Below are 18,170 nucleotides of genomic sequence, written 5' to 3' on the forward strand. Positions count from 1 at the left end.
TAACAGTGCTAGATTGCATTTCAGTTTGGTTCAAATACTTTATTTAAAAAAAAAAAAAAGTACAGCAGTTTAACAGCGTAGTAAGTGCCATATTAAATGTATTTACATAGGCCTACTTTACGATGTCATTAATATAATCATTATTGATGTACAAATGTAGGCATTATAAGAGTTACATGTACATTTTAATCAGTACATTTAAATGTGATAAGGATAACACAAAATTGGCTGAATTTCCATTTCTTAATTTTATCTTTGGATGAAGTTAACTTTATATTGATTCTTAAAGAATTTATTACACACACACACACACACACACACACACAAAAGTTTAAAATAAATCATGTCTGAAAGAGACCAGCTATGAATTTAAAACCACCATGTGTGTCATTCTTTCTAAAGTTGTTAATATTGTTAGTGGTTTAATGTTATTGCAGTCTCTTAATCAGAGTCCATTTGGGCCTGATATCTGGTAAGTTTCACCTTGTGGAGTCAGGGGGAACAGGTGAAAAGGTGCCATCCAGGCCATATCCTGGTCCCTGAAGGGAAAAAGTGCTGTAATTGCAATCAATCTCTTATGATTCAGAACTAAACAGCATGCCTTTATTAGTCCACGAGGCTGAGGTGTCTCCCAGCTCCAGCAATAAAGACACTTTATTAGATCCATTCAATAAGCCCAAGGTAGTTTTTATTTTTATTTTTACTACTCAGCTGTTCTGAGATGCAGAAAACAAAAGGCTGCTCACTGCAGAGCCATGGGTGGAGTGTGAAGTCCAACTGCCCCTCTCTAGATGTAATTTGGCCGTAATGGGTGAAGCTTGAAGGTCCAAACACACCCTAACCCTACTCATAACTATCCCTCCATCCATTAAATCCACAGAGGTGGAGCTAGACTAGGTCAAGGTCAACCCATGATGTCCAGAGAGATGGATCTGGACATCATTTGGCTCTGCAGTGAGCACCACCTGTGGAAAACACCAGATCACAAGAACACAGAGCGCACTTCGCTTTGAAACATGCAGCGCAAACAGACTTAAGTCACAGCCTTTTGTGATTTGATAAGGGAATTAAACCATATTGCGCTTTCGATTTTAATTCATTTGACAGATACTTTGCCAAAGCAATGGTGCAAAACACAACTTTAAAGACCTTTTATGTTATTAGAAGTTTCGGTTCATTATGAACTGTGATGGACCACCACAGTCTAGTTAATGAATGTGGAAACACTGAAACTATCCACAAACAAGGCAATATGAGTAGGAATATACACACAATGATACTGTCATCCTTACAAAGCACAGTTTACCTGTGTAACTTTTGCCCTTTTCTCCTGAGAAATTCCTCTTCATCTACAGTCCAAACAGAACCTTTCCTTCCTTCGACGCGCACAAAGCACTTATGAAGACTGAGGTTATGCCGAACAGCATTCTACACACAAAGTAAAAGAATTATGCATTCCTTATTTTATATGAAACTTGATTTAATAAGAGATTCACTTGGTCTTCCCCAACATAAAACCACAGCTCGGTCATCACTTTGTCACTGACGTTCAAGTTGTGAAATATTTCTGGTATGTAAACGAGAGGATGTGGGTTTCAGGATTGGCTTGTTTGTGGGCAGTGAGTCATGGAATGACAAATATAAGTGCACTTTACAAATATTGTATTTCATACCTTCCATGTGGCAGTGTTGTGACGGAAGTAGAAGAACGTGCGGGTAAACCAGTGATAGATTTCATTTAGAGTAAGCTGCTTCTCTGAGGACTCCAGGATCGCCTGGCAAACAAGATGTCTTTTATGTGACTTATAGGAAATGTAAAGGTAATATACAGGATAATTATTCAGCGGTGCTTACCCATCGTATCATGGAGGCATAGGTAAATGGTGGCCTCATGTTTGTTAACTTGTAATACTCAAAACTGGGGATAATCCCTATGGACAGAATTATAAATTATAAATTGAATATACACATGTTCAGTTTCTGAATCAGTGTTTAAAATTATGTATAGAATAACTTTAATAGTAAATGTTTTGGGGGTGTTTGGGTGCTGAGTGACCTGGTATGACTTGTGAGGTAGAGATCTGCCAGTATCCTTGTGTTAACGCATCAGCTGCGACTCTCTCACTGTCATAGAGACCATTTGTGTTCTGACATGCTGCAGGTTGCAGGAGTCCTGACAGGTGCCCTGGCTTCTCCACACCGTTACCACCCTGAGATCAAAAGGAGATAATTACATCAATATATAATTTTGGGCACAAAGCATCATCTGACCTTCATCAGGCCCTAAAAATAGTTATATAAAAAAACTCAAGTGACAAACAGAACATAAACAGATCCTGCTGTCATTATGGCACAATTCGATTAATGGCATTAGTTTACGTGCTGCTCAGACATGGTTTTGACTTTTCTGATGGTCCCTTTTTCAGTTCTGTAGATCAGCGGTTCCTAACCCCAGTCCTGGAATACCCCCATTACTGCACATTTTAGATGTCTCTCTAATCAAACACACCTGATTCAACTAATCATTTCGTTAGTAAAGACTCCTAGACCTCAAATGTCTGATAAGAGAGACATTTAAAATGTGCAGTGTTGGGGGTACTCCAGGACCAGGGTTGTCAAACCACTGCTCTAGATCGGCTGAGGATCATTGTTGTCTGGTTTGACACAATGTCAGATCAGATTTAGCTGTCAGAATACACTGGTCAGAAGAAAAATCCATAAACCAGTAACAAATTGTGATTATAATCCCTTCATCAGCATGCTTGAGGAGACGATTGTGGTGACAACATTTGGTTCATACTTTCCAGACCTACAATTTTTGCCTGATTTCCTTTCCATGGCATTATATTTATTTGATCTTTATCAGAGGTCTGTAGCTTTTCTTCGAGCATTACATATTCTTACCTTAGTAAGTAAGCTTGCTGGAAAGATCTGCAATTGTATTGAATGTTCTTCACTTGTAAATAACTTTTCTCACAACACATCGTAAAATGTATTAGCAAACTGTAACTTTACCCAGACTGAATGAGCACCAACAATCACATCTGAGCTTTGTGAGTTGTTGATATTTATTTTTTTATAGAGAATAAACCATTAATCATTTATCAAGTGTATTTGATTGCCAGTACCTGGCTGCTAATTAACCTCTCAACAAGCAAGGGTGTACCTATTTTTTAGTCATCTGGCTTGGTTAATTATTTTGGTTTACAAATATATACAGCTCTGGAAAAAATTAAGAGACCACTTAACATTGATTTCTGAACTTGGAATGGTCTCTTAATTTTTTCCAGAGCTATATATATATATATATATATATATATATATATATATATATATATATATATATATATATATATATATATATAGAATAATATATGCAATGATAAATAAACTATTATATAAATAATATACTGTTTGCTATATATGATATATTTCAAATATAATTTAACATAAGAACACTTACCTCAGAGGTAGATTTGACATCAAACAGGTGTAGCTGCATGGCCTGCAGTTTCTGTCTCTCTGCTGTCAACTAACAGTAACATTCACAAAGTAAATATAACACAGGGTCATAAGCAAGCATCTATTCATCATCTAGTTCTTCTTCTCCTCCTGACCACCATGTTCTACCATGTTTTGATGCATAATAAATGAGTACTGAATTTTCCACATAAGCTGGTTAAATGAAGAACAAACTGTAGAAAAAGCATTTACAGTATATTGGTCGTGTTTTTGAGTACTGGGGTTATATATACCTGATTCTCCATTAATTGTACTTTGTCTTTCTGCATCCTCAGCTGAGCTACACTTCTTTCCCCAGGAGCATGGTCAGTAGAAAGGTGTCTAGATTATGAAATACACATAAAGACATACAGATATGAGGTATTGTTTATTATTTTTCAAATTATATAGTTAATTCTAATTGTTTTGTGTCTCACCTTAAGAAATGTCCATATTCTTTGAACACTTCCCTGTTCTTTGAGCATCCCGGCCATCTGCATTGTCCTTTAACACACAGATATCCGCCTGGAACACTATATGGATGCCTAAAGATAAAAAAAAAAAAAAAAATATATATATATATATATATATATATAGCAAAAAATGGATTTTATTGCACATTAATGGACATCATTATTTATTTTTTATTTTCTTGTTTGTGTATTTGTTTACTCAAACCAGATACTCACTTCCCTGAATGCTCTGGGCTTCCAGGCTGAAGACTTGACACAGAGGCATTGAGTCTGTTTTCAGATTGGCTGTTGTAAAGTGGGACCACGTCTGACAGATCGCTGTCAGGTTCTGTCTTACACACCGTGTCCACAACCCATTCATGAACACCACATCCTGTGGAGCATTATGAAATGTTAAGTTTCACAGACAAATTATTTTATATTTTCCAGTTTTGATAGAGACTACAGTACCAGTAACTTGTGGGAAAGGCTGGTTGCCTTTACGTAGTACTGATGGTCTGTGCTGTCTAAAATGTTTGCTTGTATTTTCACTGGAACTCTGGATGAAGAAAACAGAAACTCATCATGCATCATTTTTAGACAACCCAATGTTGCATGTTTCAGTTTTTAAAAAGCATTCTACTTAATTCCTTTTTAAAGGTGCAGTACGTGATTTCTGAGAAATGTACAAATTAGATCGGACTAAGCACCACAACACACTTGTAGCCAATCAGCAGTAGGAGGCGTATGCACTCATGATGGGGGAGGAGAGAAAGTAAAGCCCCGGGTATACTTCACTTTACGCATCTGGCGCGCAGTTGTGTCCGCGCATCTTTCAAGTATACTAACCACGGATGCATGACAGAGTTCGAAACATGCGCAGTACAATTTATTCTATACTTTACCAGACATCGTGTCATCAACGGGACATTCGCTGGGCAGGATCAGAGAAGAAAAATAGTGCATCCACTATTGCAACATAGTTCAGAAGATACACCAAGAGAATAGGAATCAAAAACGATGGAGAAGGCATGCTTCTGAGTTTACTCGTCTTGTTTTTGAATTGCTCTTTACACACTCTTCTTCGACAACTGCACATTGTGTTCAGTACTGTGCATATTGCCTCCTAGTGGACTCTTTTGTCCTGCTTGCGCATGTGCTGTCGTACGCGCACTGTCCCACGGTCTCGAAATTTGGGCTGCACGCGGACGGTGCACGAACGCGGACGGCCGAAGTATACCCGGGGCTTAAGCTAGAGGGAGATAGATTACTGATACCCCTTTTCCACCAAGGCAGTTTGGGTTTTGGTTCAGAGTCAGAGCTTATAGTTTCAAATCAGTTCTTTGTCTTTTGACACCCAAAGCACCAGCTCTGAACCAGGAAAAGTGGTTCATAAGTAACACCAAAACTTTGCTGTTCTAAGAACCAGTTGCGTCAGGGGCTGGGGGTGGGGTTACCAACAAGATGAACAGAAACTTGTGACCGCCATTTTTTAAATAGCAGCTAATCGGGTTAATAGCAGCTCAATAGTAATTTCCGTCTACATTTGGGTGTGGGTTCGTAAAGCCATGAGCATCAGTAGTATTGCAATGCCATTGTTAATGGTGTGTTTGTGTTTGGCCCTGCCACGCTAGCATTGGTAGGACAGATGAGGAAAGAAAAAACAGATCTTAGAAGGCTTGTCAGTCGAACCAGCTCTGAACCGGCAATAGCGCTAGCTCTCAACTAGCGCTCGGTTCATGCTGGTGGAAAAGGGGTATGAGAGACATTACAAAAGAGAAGAGATCAAAGGAATAACCCTGGAAAAAGAAGGGTTATGATTAAGCTTCAGCTTTAGGACCTGAATGGATGTTAGAAAAGATTTCAAACCCCAGAAAGGCCTAAGCAGGAAGGCCTAAAATGAACGATGAGTTTGCATTGTTTCTGTTCCATATTGTATATGAGTAACATTGGTTTTTCATAGAACCAAGATATGCTGTTGTTGTAATGTTAGCTATAGTAACAGGACAGTTGAGTGTCACTCTTTGTCTGGAGCTGTCTTGTCTTGCTTGTATATACTCTTGTGTACTGTATGTTAATTTTTTTGTTCTTCCTTGTCATTCATTCATCATCTTTACTTTATTTTTTGTGAATCATTATTTTGCTTCACTTCAGCTATTATAAAGAAACATCCACTCTTGCATTGCGTGTTCATGCATTTTGGTGGCCGAAGTGATCAAGGGTTGGTGGGGTGTGTGTTTGGGTTTCAAATATCAACAGTGTTTCTCAGAAATCACTTACTACACCTTTAATCATTTAGTTTTTGGCCAAGGTGTTGCTATGGAAGTTAAACGTTTTATGATTGGACTGTACCTGCTGTTGTAGAATGGAATTTTGAATGTGAGATGAGCCGGCACCGCTGATATCACTCTCCATAGCAACAGATACCTTTGAAATCACAATCAAGATACAGCACTTATAGCACTTGTTTTTTAGTGGAAGAACTTAAATTAACATGATCAATATTTTTTTAATATCTAAATATAAATATGGCAGTTTCTATTCTGTTACCTTGGTAGCCATGTGTTTAGCTGAGGTCAGAGGTGAACTGCTTCCCCCGGGTTTCATCTGTATGCTGGAAAAGGTAGGACTGTCTTCCTCTTGGTACTGATGTTGGTGACTGCTCCGGTTATCTTCACCTCTGTATATTCCAGGACCATTTTGATGCATTCCTATATAGAAATAAGTAGGAAGACGAAAAAGAGCTTACAGTTAATTAACTTTACCTTACTACGACTGAGTACTGAGAGTGAAATGAATCAGACTTCCAGCCCTCACTTAATTATGCAAAGTATTTCCTGTGTACAATCGCCTTTTGCTTTGTTTCCAAATATAGTACTAAACACATTTGAATTCAAAACTGCTAAATGAAATGGAGGTCGTTTTTCCTTCTCTTGTTTCACATTGCTGAACACAAACCACAGTTTATCTTGACCAGAGACCAAGAGTTCAGGAAAAGCAGTGGTGGGCCCCCACGTATTTTAAAGGGGTCATGACATGAGAAATCAAAGTTGCCTTGATCTTATGACTTATAAGAAGTCTTTGTAGCATTAAAACAACCTGCAAGATTCATAGCTTAAAATGTCCTCCTCATTATAAACAAAGATTTCCAAAAATGGCTTGTTTGGGTATTGTGAGGTTTGTGATGTCACTTGGGCAAATACATTTGCCTTCAGAGCAAAACATCGACGAATACACTGTTAAACATTAGTGTAATTTTAACAGTAAAATATTGTAAAAATGCAATAGGAAATTTTTTTTAATAGGTTAACAGTAAGTTTTCGTACTATGTACAGGGAAATACTAAAAGATCTAACTGGACATTTCATGTAAAAAGTAAAACAGAACAAATGAAATTATAATTTACATTGAAATATGAAATATATAATTGTGTATCAGTTATGCAGATTTGGGTTTTATGTTACATCTACGTTGTTTAATGAATGTTTATTGCATTATTTAAGTGTCATGTGTTACCATGATGGTGTTTTGGGTTTGTGTGATTTTGCAAAGCTACTTGTGATGAACTTCTTCTTTATTCTGGCAACCACAGCTGCCAGGATTTTGTTTTACCGCATACACTCTAAAAAATGTTGGGTTAAAAACAACCCAAGTTGGGTTGAAAATGGACAAACCCAGCGATTGGGTTGTTTTAACCCAACTGTTGAGTTAAATGTTTGCCCAACCTGCTGGGTACTTTTATTTAACCCAACTATTGTTTGAAAATGACTATATGGCTGACTTAAAATGAATCTAAAATTAAATTAAAATGTTCATTTATTAAACATATTAATAAATTTTAATTGTCAAGATATTTTGGGTTCATTTTAAGTAAGCAATACTGTAATTTTTAAACAATAGTTAAGTTAAGTAAAACTACCCAGCAGGTTGGGCAAACATTTAACCCAACTGCTGGGTTAAAACAACCCAATTGCTGGGTTTGTCCATTTTCAACCCAACTTGGGTTGTTTTTAACCCAGCATTTTTTAGAGTGTAGTTATACGTCATCACATCATAGGCCCCGCCCACTGGCATTCAGCTGCTTAACGGATGACATTTGCCTACACTGGATGTGAGCACTGCGTCACATCAAAAGCAATTAGAACCCACTGAACCCACTATAATCACTGAAGCTGTCTACACTGGATACGCATTTAAACCATGTGCGTCAAGTTTAAACAGCATATTTGTGTCTCTGTACAGACTTCAAAAGGATACCAGCATCAGAAACAATTGGATGGTAGGTTAACTGTAATGGCGTCCGAGGAGTATATATTTGTTCAGAGCATTTTGTTTTGTAAATGCTCAATGGAGAGTTGGCAAAAAAGCTTTTGTTGAAAGATGAAGCAGCCAACTGTAGGCTATTATTATTAAACCACAAGTAAATGGTTTCATAATGCTTTCAAAACACTTACAAGCAATAGCAAGGGGGTGTTGATACTGTTTCCTATGCAGTGATGTTAGCCAATCAGCCAACAAGAGTGGCCGTTTATACTGACAAGCCTTAACACAAGCTGCCCTTTAAAAACAGATCATTTCTGAAGCGGAGTCAGAATGATAATCATTTTTCTGCATATATATGCAAATGTCATTTTCTAATAATGTTTATATTTACACTTTATTAATGTATTTGACATTACATATTTTAGAATATGGCTTTACAAAAAATAATTTCTGTTAAAAAAATTGTGCAATTGAGTTGGCATTGTGAGTGTTACAATATAAACAATGTCATGCATAATTATTTATTTTAAATTGAAATAACAATAAAATGCAACAGCATAAATTGCAGTAGCTCATTTAAGTAATTTGACCATTGTAGATAAATGAGTACTAAATGAGTCATTTTTGCATTTTCTTTTTTGCTTTCAACCTTCCCTTTTTTCATCCATAGCTCAAGGAAATGTGAAAGTGAGATGTGCTTGTTTTCTCATGGTATAAATACGACATATTCAGCCTTAAATTTGAATTATTTTAGTAATTTAATGGAAGCCACCATCAAAATATTACCATTATAAATTAAATAAGTGCAATTCTCACACATTTTTCTTTTAGAGTCAATCAACATCACAATACTTTACTTTTATATGTTCATTTTTCTTACGAATACATCATCCATTGGAATATTAGGACATCTTATTATTCTTATTTTTTCTTATCTTAACTTTCCTCTGTAAAAAGTATTCCTCTATCCATCTCAGAAACTCAGAACAATCACATCAGTTACTACATGTCAAACACTTGCAAAAGTCTAAAATTATTAAAAGTGTTTGGTTGCTGAATTTCAAAGGACTAACAATCCAAGCTGGACCATTTATCTGATTCACCCTCAATGTATAGTACTTCTGTACGTGTTTAGATGTAATGCAATGCTAACTTCTGTTGGATGTTTAAAATATGGCATTACCAGTGTTCTGATTCTTAAAACCCTGGATGGCAAGAATCTTGCAAATGTAACTTCTGTTCTGAGAAAGAAAGAAAAAATCTTCATCTTTGGATTTTAGAGCACCATTGCCATTGCGGTTTTCTGAACTTGTTTTAAGCAATCATGTGTGGATGGTGTTGCTGCTCTGACATTTGACATTACCACATCAAGTGTATGATAAATGTCAAATTTTTTCACCTGGGGGGTTTTTCAAGTTAGCAACTTAGTGTGATAAGAAGGAGATACAGATGAAGGAAATCAGAGAAGAGCCTTATTTTGTAGGTGCTGATTAGTAACAAATGTTTTTTTCCTGAAAATGATGTTTGCAGCACGTTTCTAAAAGTAGTGAAAGCATGTTATTTAATGGCCTTTTTTTTTCTGCATTTCTCGGAACTGTATCTTTCTTAATGAAGACTATAGATGTTCGGTTTATATCGGCTACATGCAAGGGTGCAACTTTCCAGTCATTCGCCTTGTGTATGTACATTGATTCTAATTTGGTCAGCTCAAGAGTTCAAACTGAGGATGATATTGATGAGGATTATTTAAGGCAATGAAACTCATTATTCATCTCTCAATCTGAATACAATCTTCTCTCAGTTCCATTCACTGAGATCAACTCCCTCAAGATATGAGAATAGTCTGGATAGTAAGTTTCATTTATGCCACTTTAGAAACTTTAGTATTCAGTAAAATCAGTTTTAGTTTTCATGTTCTTTTGTGGAATTCATAGTCACAATGATACTCATTGGATCTGAGCTGTGACCTAACAGAACCTCAGAATGAATTTCCGTCAAATACTTTCAATTTGCAGACACCCATTATTAAACCTGAAATCTAATAATAATAAAAAAAAAAATATTACAGATATAGAACAGAAAGCAGGCCTAAATTCTCTCCATTTCATTCTGACTCACTTTTTTTCCACTGTACCCACTCACTTGCGTATAGCATTTTTTCTAAACACACATGAATCAAAGACCAATATATTTGGGGCATGTACAATACTGTACAGTAAATTCTGTACTGTAATAACTGTTTAAGAAACAAATAATAGCATTGAATACTAGGACACCCTGCTCCACCCAGTTGCACCATCTTGGCTTATTTTTGGAGGTAAGAATTATTAAAGTGGCATCTCTTGCATTATCTGTGCAATTGCTGAAGATGTGCAAGTTGAAGCAAATTTTGCATTAAAAAGTGTTTTTTTGTTTACTTAGACAAAATAGCATAGAATAAGTATCTGCCATTTATTGGTTATTGGCCATAACATGAAAATAATTTCTTGGCTTATCATATGCATCAGAATTGTACAGCACATCTGTAGAATTGCATGTAGTGCTATGTTACACATTTTAACAAATTTTCCAACATAAACTTTATTTATCCAGTCACTATCATAGAACTCTTTTAATATCCTAACTAGCTAATGCTCTTAAAAATAAAGGTTAGGTTCAAGCCAAGAGAGATTTTGCAACCTGATGTCAAAGCAGAACCTTTTCAACTTCCTCTAAGAACTGTTTGTTCTAGTTCTTTTGAAAACCATGATGCACTGATGCTGTAAAGATCCCAGAAATCAAAATACTTATCTGTACAACTAAAAATGCAACATTAAGAATTGTTTCAATCTCCAAATAACCATATAGCTCAACTCAAGAACCCACTCCAGCCCAAATATTTTTTTTTTTTTTTTTTAGTAGATTGTTTGCTGAAATTAAGGTTCCACAAAGAGCAATTGAGAAAATATTACTTTTAAGAGTGGCTGTCACAACAACTTGGTTTATTAGTTAAAAACTTTGAATAAAGATGTTTTACCTCCCACACCTTTTTCTTTGTCTAGCTTTTCCTTGAGACAGTCAGTCTGTATGCTTTAGCGTTTTCCTATACGTTCTCCTCAGCAAAGGGCTGTGGTGCCTCTGAACAGGAAAGAAAAACCAAAAACTGAGTTTGTAAGATGCACAGACCTCATTTATGTCTGCACTTTAGGAAAGCACACCTTTTGGTTGCTTGTCTCTTTTTCCTATGCTGAGCTGTATTAATCTGTCAGGTTAAACAAAAAACTACAGTGTAATGAAGTGTTGTCAGTAAACTATGTGTAAATTGTTGCATCATCTGAATTTTCAATGCCATTATATATGTAAAATGAATAATTAATTCAGTGGTTGGTTTGAGAAATTAGTGATTATTTTAACCAATCAGAAGATAAAAGAAACAGATTTGAAACATCTAATGATTATTATACGCTTGTCTGTCATAGTGAAAGCAGATTTTGAGTGTTAAAAACTGACTTAAATTTATCTAAATTTGATGATGCAATGCTGTGAGTTTTCAATAATCATAATCTAAAAGCAGATTTAAGTTAATCACCTCATTTTCAAACACTACTGCCAAATACTAAAACTGGCAAAAAACAACAATAAATTGTAAACAAAACAAAACAAAACAAAACAAAAACCCTTGTGTTCATTTAAATGCATAAGCCTTTCAATGTTGCATTTTGACTGATTATATATATATATATATGTCTGTGTGTGTATATATATATATGTATATATATATATATATATATATATATATATATATATATTATACATTTTGACTGATATATATATATATATATATATATATATATATATATATATATATATATATATATATATATATTATATATATACATATATATTAAATATTTTAAATATTATTTTTTAAATCTCTATTACAGAAAACAAGTATCTAAATAATAGAACCAGGTTTAAGGAAGGAAAGTAAAAAAAGAACTCACCTGTTGTTTGAGTGTTGGTAAGACAGACGTGAGTGAGAGAGCAATTATTAGGGCGAGTGCTCTAGAAAATGTTCGGGTCACCCCTTTTATAATGTTTAGCATGACATTTAATGGAAATTTGGCAAGACAGACTGTTTCCCCACTGGGTGTTGGTGTATGTGTGTGTGTGTGTGTGTGTGTGTGTGTGTGTGTGTGGTGTGTGTGTATTCATATTGTATATACATGTGTTCATTTACAGAGTGAGTAGTTGCTAGTCAGACTGTCTCCACAAGTTCTTCAGAAATTATGTGGCATTTTGTTGTTTCTGTTTCTTATTTTAGAAACTCTTCATTGCAGCAAAAGACAATTTTTTCCCTGCGTGATTAATGAGGTGATTATAGACATATAAGTTTTATAGATAGTAGGCTTTTCTATTATTAAGGGTAATATACTGCATGTGTATTGCTAAGAATTCCCAAATTCATCTCGATCATCTCTTGGTCTGTTTTACCACAAAACAGCAATGAGATTCTGCACATTTCATTTTGACGGATATCTGTCTTTCACCTCATTCATTTGAAAACATCCTACTTCTAAGATAAAACTTATTTTTATGGATCAGATGTTTCATGTCAGATTTAAAATAATAATAAAATAATAATTGTGCCTTATACTTAAATAAATAAAGGCTATTGTGTGCCACTTTTAAATCAAAACGTGGTGAAGTCCATTCCGGAAGACCGGAAAATGAGATTGCAAAGAAAATAACCTATTACGTGTTCGGAAAGTCCGTTCGCAGGGTGTGTGACGTTGTATTCGGGTTCTGGGGGGAGACTGAACATATGTACATGTACATAGTATGTGTGTCGATTAGAATAACGCAGGAAAAAACATCCTCATCCTGTGGTTGAAAAAGGTTATTTGAGTGTTTTTGAACAAATTGTTCTTCAATAATGACACTCCCAAGCACATGTACTGTATGTAGACTTGCAAGACTTTTTTACAGTCTTTTCTGATTCAAGTATATAACTTTATACAACTTAAAAAACATTTTTGAAGTTGTAGACTGTTTGAACATGTATCCTAACAACAGGCACATCTATATTAAAAACAAATGCTATTCAGGGTCATAATTATAAGTTTGTATAAAGAATTTCACATAATTTGTGAAATACTTATAAATATTTAGATTAACAAACTTTCATAAACAAACATTTGACACTGTTTCATGTTCAACAACTCGCATCATTTATTTTCATATTTTAAACTTATTCACTGCTATGAATTATTCATTCTTATTTCATAAGACTGTAAAACTACGAGATCAATGCAGAATGATTAGGAAAAGACTCTTATAACATATACTGAAAAACAAACTAACAGCTATCGAGTCCATAAACTTTGAAAAACTTTATCTTGTATGAATGCACAGATTGCACTTCTTTCTGTTCTTCTACATTCATTTACAACTTTTATAACGAAACTATTTCTGCTTGCCGAATTAAACACCATGTGATGTTATATAAGCCCTGTAGAGACAGATAACAAAACATTCAACCACTTCCAGGTTGAATGTTTTGCATTATTATTTGTCTCTATGTGGCTTATGTAACATCACATGGTGTTTCACACAATATCAAATTCTTAGTCTTCACTCAAGTTTTGTGACAGCAAAGGAAAATAAAACATTTGGTATACGCAAAGAACCATCTGGTTAACTATGAAAGAAAAGAATCAAGATTAAAGAAAGGGGTCATAAGTTTGACGTGTCTTTAAGCAGGTGTAATCTTAACACTGGGTTAGTCGTAAAAGCACTAGTCACTGGAGTACATACCCACTTTGTTCCTGATGCCACTCAAGATTTTCGAGACATAAAGCTGTAAGTGATTTTTGAACCAAGTCTGCACAATTATATATAAATCTATTTCATTTTAATCATAGAACTTGTATTTGTAGGGAAATATGGGGATGCATTCAAATCATGATTATCTCTTATCCTCATTCAACAACAATACCTGACAGGAGTGGGGAGAGCTGTAACAAAACCAATCCCCATTGAAGACTCCTTTTTCTATTTTCTTGATTTTTCAGCATGCCTAGACAGTAGTGAAAAAAGATGTTTCAGAATACAATTTGAAAAAATATGTCAGCATACAGTGCCAAGAATATGATAATGTAAGTTTTACAGCAGCTGAATAGCAGACGAGGTCCGGTAGTCTTCGCTATTATTTGATGAAGGCAGCAGACCTGCTATGGATTTATTTTAAAATGTAGCAGATATGTAACATACACATATACTGTAGGTAACATACAACTTCTTAAATATTAAAGCTTTTCACGAGGCAAACTGTATAATGTTTGTTCAATTTTTGCTGTTGTTCTTTTCTGTCATATTGTTACAAATGACACCAACTACTTAATAATTCAGTATGTTACTTGCAGCAATGGAATTCTTTAGTCAACATGAAGTCTGCTTTATAATCATTATAATCATAGCTGACATTTGTAGCAGACAAGCAGATGTGTAGTGTTAAAATATAAGAGTTCAAGGACCAAATGTTATTCATGGTTAGGTGAATATGGTTTACGATCATCTCCCGCTATGCGCAGCAAGCCAAAGCTCTAATGCTGAACCTGTTGCACATATTGATTTCAAGTTAAGCAAGACTGATTGCTCCATCTAGGGGTTAAAATAGCTTACCAATCAATATCTTTAAACAGTAATGGTCCGTAATCGAATATGCCAGCTATTCTTTGTCACCAATGGATTTCATTAGCTTAGTGATTATTCTGCTATATTGTTCTTTCAGAGAAGTCGCATCTGCACAAATCCACTGAGTGGATTACGTGATCAGAAACAGTTTGTGTGTGCAGTCAGGGACAGGTATAGACAAGCTGCTCGTACAGTTGCAGGGACTTTGCTTTTTTATGAGTGAAAGAATTAGGCATCAAAACTGTTTTTAACCCTCATAACTGCTTTTCTTGATTCACTTTTGAAAGTAGTTTGCATATTTCATAACTGAAAACTTTTGTATTAATTCTGCTCTAAGCAAATGGTGAGCATCTTAAGAGATACAATTCAAACCAAACAAACAGCTGCAGTTGTAGTGTTTAGGAAAGTGCTGTAGTGGTATTTGTCACCATTTATTTAACATTTTTTATTTATTTATTAAGAATATTACAGGGGCCTGTTACCCCAGGTGGCCTTTAACCTTATTTTACCCTATGGAGAAAATTGTGTAAGTGGCTGAGTCTTACGAAACTATTTAAAGCTGCATAACATGCTGAAAGGCCATAACATGCTTGTTTAAATATATGAGTCAATGTTGACTCGCAAAGGCCACAGATGAAGCACTTTTTTCATTTATTAAATATTTAAAAGAAACTGCACAAAAAAATGCTTTGTGCTTACATATTCTTGACAATGACAGCAATGAAAGCAATATAGTATTTACTGTATTCTATGCCGGAAACTTGTTTAAATTGAAAACTCAGATCATCTCCACCATTGTCATCATTATAATCATCAACAAAATTGATAAATAAAATGGATTATAAAAATTTATTATCATCATTTTTGTTATCATATGAACTATAATAACAATATCAATTTCTATATTAACAATATCAAATGTTTATTATTATTAGATGACAATATTCGATTATTATGAACATTCTTTTTTTTATTTCTTTATGCAATTAGTATTATAAGGGGAATTTATGCTCGCAACCAACTGCAGGCAAACAAATGAGCGTGTCTTTAAACTTTCAGACAGAAGTGGGGGGCGTGTGCGGTTTGGAGCGACCAACAAGAGATGAGGGGAGGGATATACCAACAGAGCCCATCTTCCTCCTGACCTCTGGAAAACGATGGACGTGCCGCTTCCTTCTAAATTTAGACACTTATTCGTGTCTGTGCACTATGCGCTCCAGACTGTTGTTCTCGTTTATGTCAATAGTTTAGGCCTAGCTCGGTCGAAACGAGGTGACGGACCCTCGCGGGTCTCCGTTGACACAATGAACAGCAGCTCGATCTGACAAGCGCGCACCATCGCAGTTATCGCGCACCTTTCATGTTTATGAGGCTCAGAAACAGGCGTAATGGCGCAGGGGAATAACAGTAATTTCCTTACTATCCCCTCACAAGAGGGTCTTTTCAAGACGGTGAGAGTCGAGCGTTCCGAAGACAACAGTAACGATGAAGAGGAGGAAGAAACCGAGGAAGACGTCCATCTAATACCGAGGTCTTCCCCCGTTCCCAGGAAGCGAGGATCTTCGATCGCGGATGAAACCGCCGAGTACATGCGAATTCGCCTGGGGTTGCCGAACAGAAGAGTGTCGTTTGTAGACAGTACGGGAGCCGAGCTGGTTGATGTCAGAATGTTTGTACCGTTTGATTCAGATGACGAGGACGATTCAAGATGGGAGGAAGAGGAGGCGCGGTACCGAAAAACCTACCGCGAGCCCACTTACCGAGTGCGGCCAGAGTTCCAGGCGCTCGCCGGAACAGAGCTCGTGCTCGCTGTCCACACCAACAAGCTGGAAGTGGAGAGCGTGACATCTGTCCCAGATGAGCCTTTGTCCTTCGAGGTGATTATTCGTGTGCTCAACATTTCTTTTCACAAATCAGTCTATGTCCGTTCCACGATGGACGGTTGGATCAATCACTTTGATTACCCAGCCGAGTATGTCCAGGGCTCCAACGACGGCGAAACGGACAAGTTCTCCGTGAAACTGTCTTTCGCTTCACCGTACCTGTTCAACGGAGCGCGTATTGATTTTGTTGTACGTTATGAGACGTCAGATGGAGAGTTTTGGGCTAACAACTCTGGCAGGAATTATTCGGTAACTCTCCTACAGTCATATGAAGACGACGAGACAGCCCAGGCCACCATAGAGGAGAAAAATGATCTGAGAGGAATCCTAAAACCTCCCAGGTATCGGTAAGTGGGCGTCAATGGACTTATGGAAGAATTCAAACCCTGTTGTTAAATCTGTGTTTAGTCAGGACTATTCCTTCTAATACGAACCCAGGATCAAAGCAAACAATTAAAGGGTTAGTTCACCCAGAAATGGAAATAATGTCATTTATTACTCACCCTCATGTTGTTCTACACCTTCGTTCATCTTCGGAACACAAATTAAGATATTGTTGATGAAATCCGATGGCTCAGTGAGGCCTCCATTGAGAGCAAACTCATTCAAACCCTCGAGGTCAATAAAGGTACTAAAAGATTTGAAATGGTTCAGTGGTTCTTAATATCTTAATATTATAAAGTGACAAGAATACTTTTTGTGTGCCAAAAAAACAAAATAAAGACTTCAACAATATCTATATGGGCCGATTTCAAAACACTGCTTCAGAGCTTTATGAATCGAATTAGTGATTTGGAGCACCAAAGTCACATGATTTCAGCAGTTTAGCCCATTTGATAGGAGATCCGAATCACTAATTAGAAACAAAAGATTCATAAAGCTCAGAAGCTTCATGAAGCAGTGTTTTGATATCGGCCATCACTAAATATTGTTGAAAAATCATTATTTTTTTTTTATTTTTTTTTTGGCGCACAAAAAGTATTCTCGTCACTTTATAATATTAAGATAGAACTACTGAACCCACATGAACTGATTCAAATATGTTTTTAGTACCTTTATGTACGGTGGCCCAGTAGTGCACAACACAACGAAATTAAAAAAGCAAACATAAGTTCACAACACAACGGCAACAAGCCACAACAGAACAAAATAAAGCCACAACACAACGAAATTGAGCCACAACACAATGAAATCAAGCCACAACACAACGTAATAAAGCCACAACACAAAGAAATCGAGCCACAACACAACGGAAATGCTCCTGACCCCTAGGGGGCTCTCAGAGCTCGTTAATATTAGTATTCCTTGCCAATGTTCTATAAAGTCGACAGTTTTACAAAGATATCAATACCATGATTAGTTTTAAGTATGTAAGCACTGTATATCGACATGAAAT

General features: G+C 36.0%; 2 protein-coding genes across 14 annotated transcripts in view; one reads left to right on the forward strand and one right to left on the reverse strand.

Annotated features, from left to right (window-relative positions):
• On the reverse strand, positions 1-17,375 carry foxp3a (forkhead box P3a). 6 transcript variants are annotated; one of them, XM_067395030.1, is made up of 15 exons: positions 17,278-17,375; positions 14,194-14,274; positions 11,233-11,333; positions 6,504-6,664; positions 6,306-6,380; positions 4,425-4,512; positions 4,191-4,347; positions 3,939-4,046; positions 3,756-3,843; positions 3,464-3,532; positions 2,057-2,210; positions 1,855-1,931; positions 1,674-1,775; positions 1,307-1,428; positions 1-539 (listed from the first exon to the last, which is right to left on the reverse strand). In XM_067395030.1, exons 4-15 carry the CDS (start codon positions 6,660-6,662, stop codon positions 446-448), a joined length of 1,293 nt encoding a protein of 430 aa, XP_067251131.1. In that variant the 5' UTR covers positions 6,663-6,664; positions 11,233-11,333; positions 14,194-14,274; positions 17,278-17,375; the 3' UTR covers positions 1-445. The 6 variants fall into 6 exon arrangements, with proteins under 6 accessions (XP_067251131.1, XP_067251132.1, XP_067251129.1 ...); XM_067395031.1 differs by lacking the exon at positions 17,278-17,375 and adding an exon at positions 16,652-16,748 and having other exon boundaries at positions 11,242-11,333; XM_067395028.1 differs by lacking the exon at positions 17,278-17,375 and adding an exon at positions 16,652-16,748.
• si:ch211-167b20.8 (protein phosphatase 1 regulatory subunit 3A) overlaps positions 16,024-18,170 on the forward strand; it is a 15,412-nt gene continuing 13,265 nt past the window's right edge. For 6 of the 8 annotated variants that reach the window (XM_067395016.1, XM_067395020.1, XM_067395022.1 and 3 more), the window contains exon 1: positions 16,024-17,121. In XM_067395016.1, coding sequence (XP_067251117.1) covers positions 16,280-17,121 — 842 coding nt within the window. In that variant the 5' untranslated portion in view covers positions 16,024-16,279. The remainder of the gene's footprint in view (positions 17,122-18,170) is intronic. The other 2 variants (XM_067395018.1, XM_067395019.1) reach the window with 1 other exon arrangement.

Source organism: Chanodichthys erythropterus, chromosome 9 (assembly GCF_024489055.1).
Source record: "Chanodichthys erythropterus isolate Z2021 chromosome 9, ASM2448905v1, whole genome shotgun sequence".
NCBI classification, from domain to species: Eukaryota; Metazoa; Chordata; class Actinopteri; order Cypriniformes; family Xenocyprididae; genus Chanodichthys; species Chanodichthys erythropterus.

Excerpts from the sequence above, each read along its gene's own strand:
- foxp3a (XM_067395030.1), bottom strand. The coding sequence starts at position 6,662 with ATGCATCAAAATGGTCCTGGAATATACAGAGGTGAAGATAACCGGAGC. Across the intron at positions 4,047-4,190 it reads AGCCCAGAGCATTCAGGGAA|GCATCCATATAGTGTTCCAG; the intron begins GTGAGTATCTGG and ends TTTTATCTTTAG. Across the intron at positions 1,776-1,854 it reads ATGCCTCCATGATACGATGG|GCGATCCTGGAGTCCTCAGA; the intron begins GTAAGCACCGCT and ends CTTGTTTGCCAG.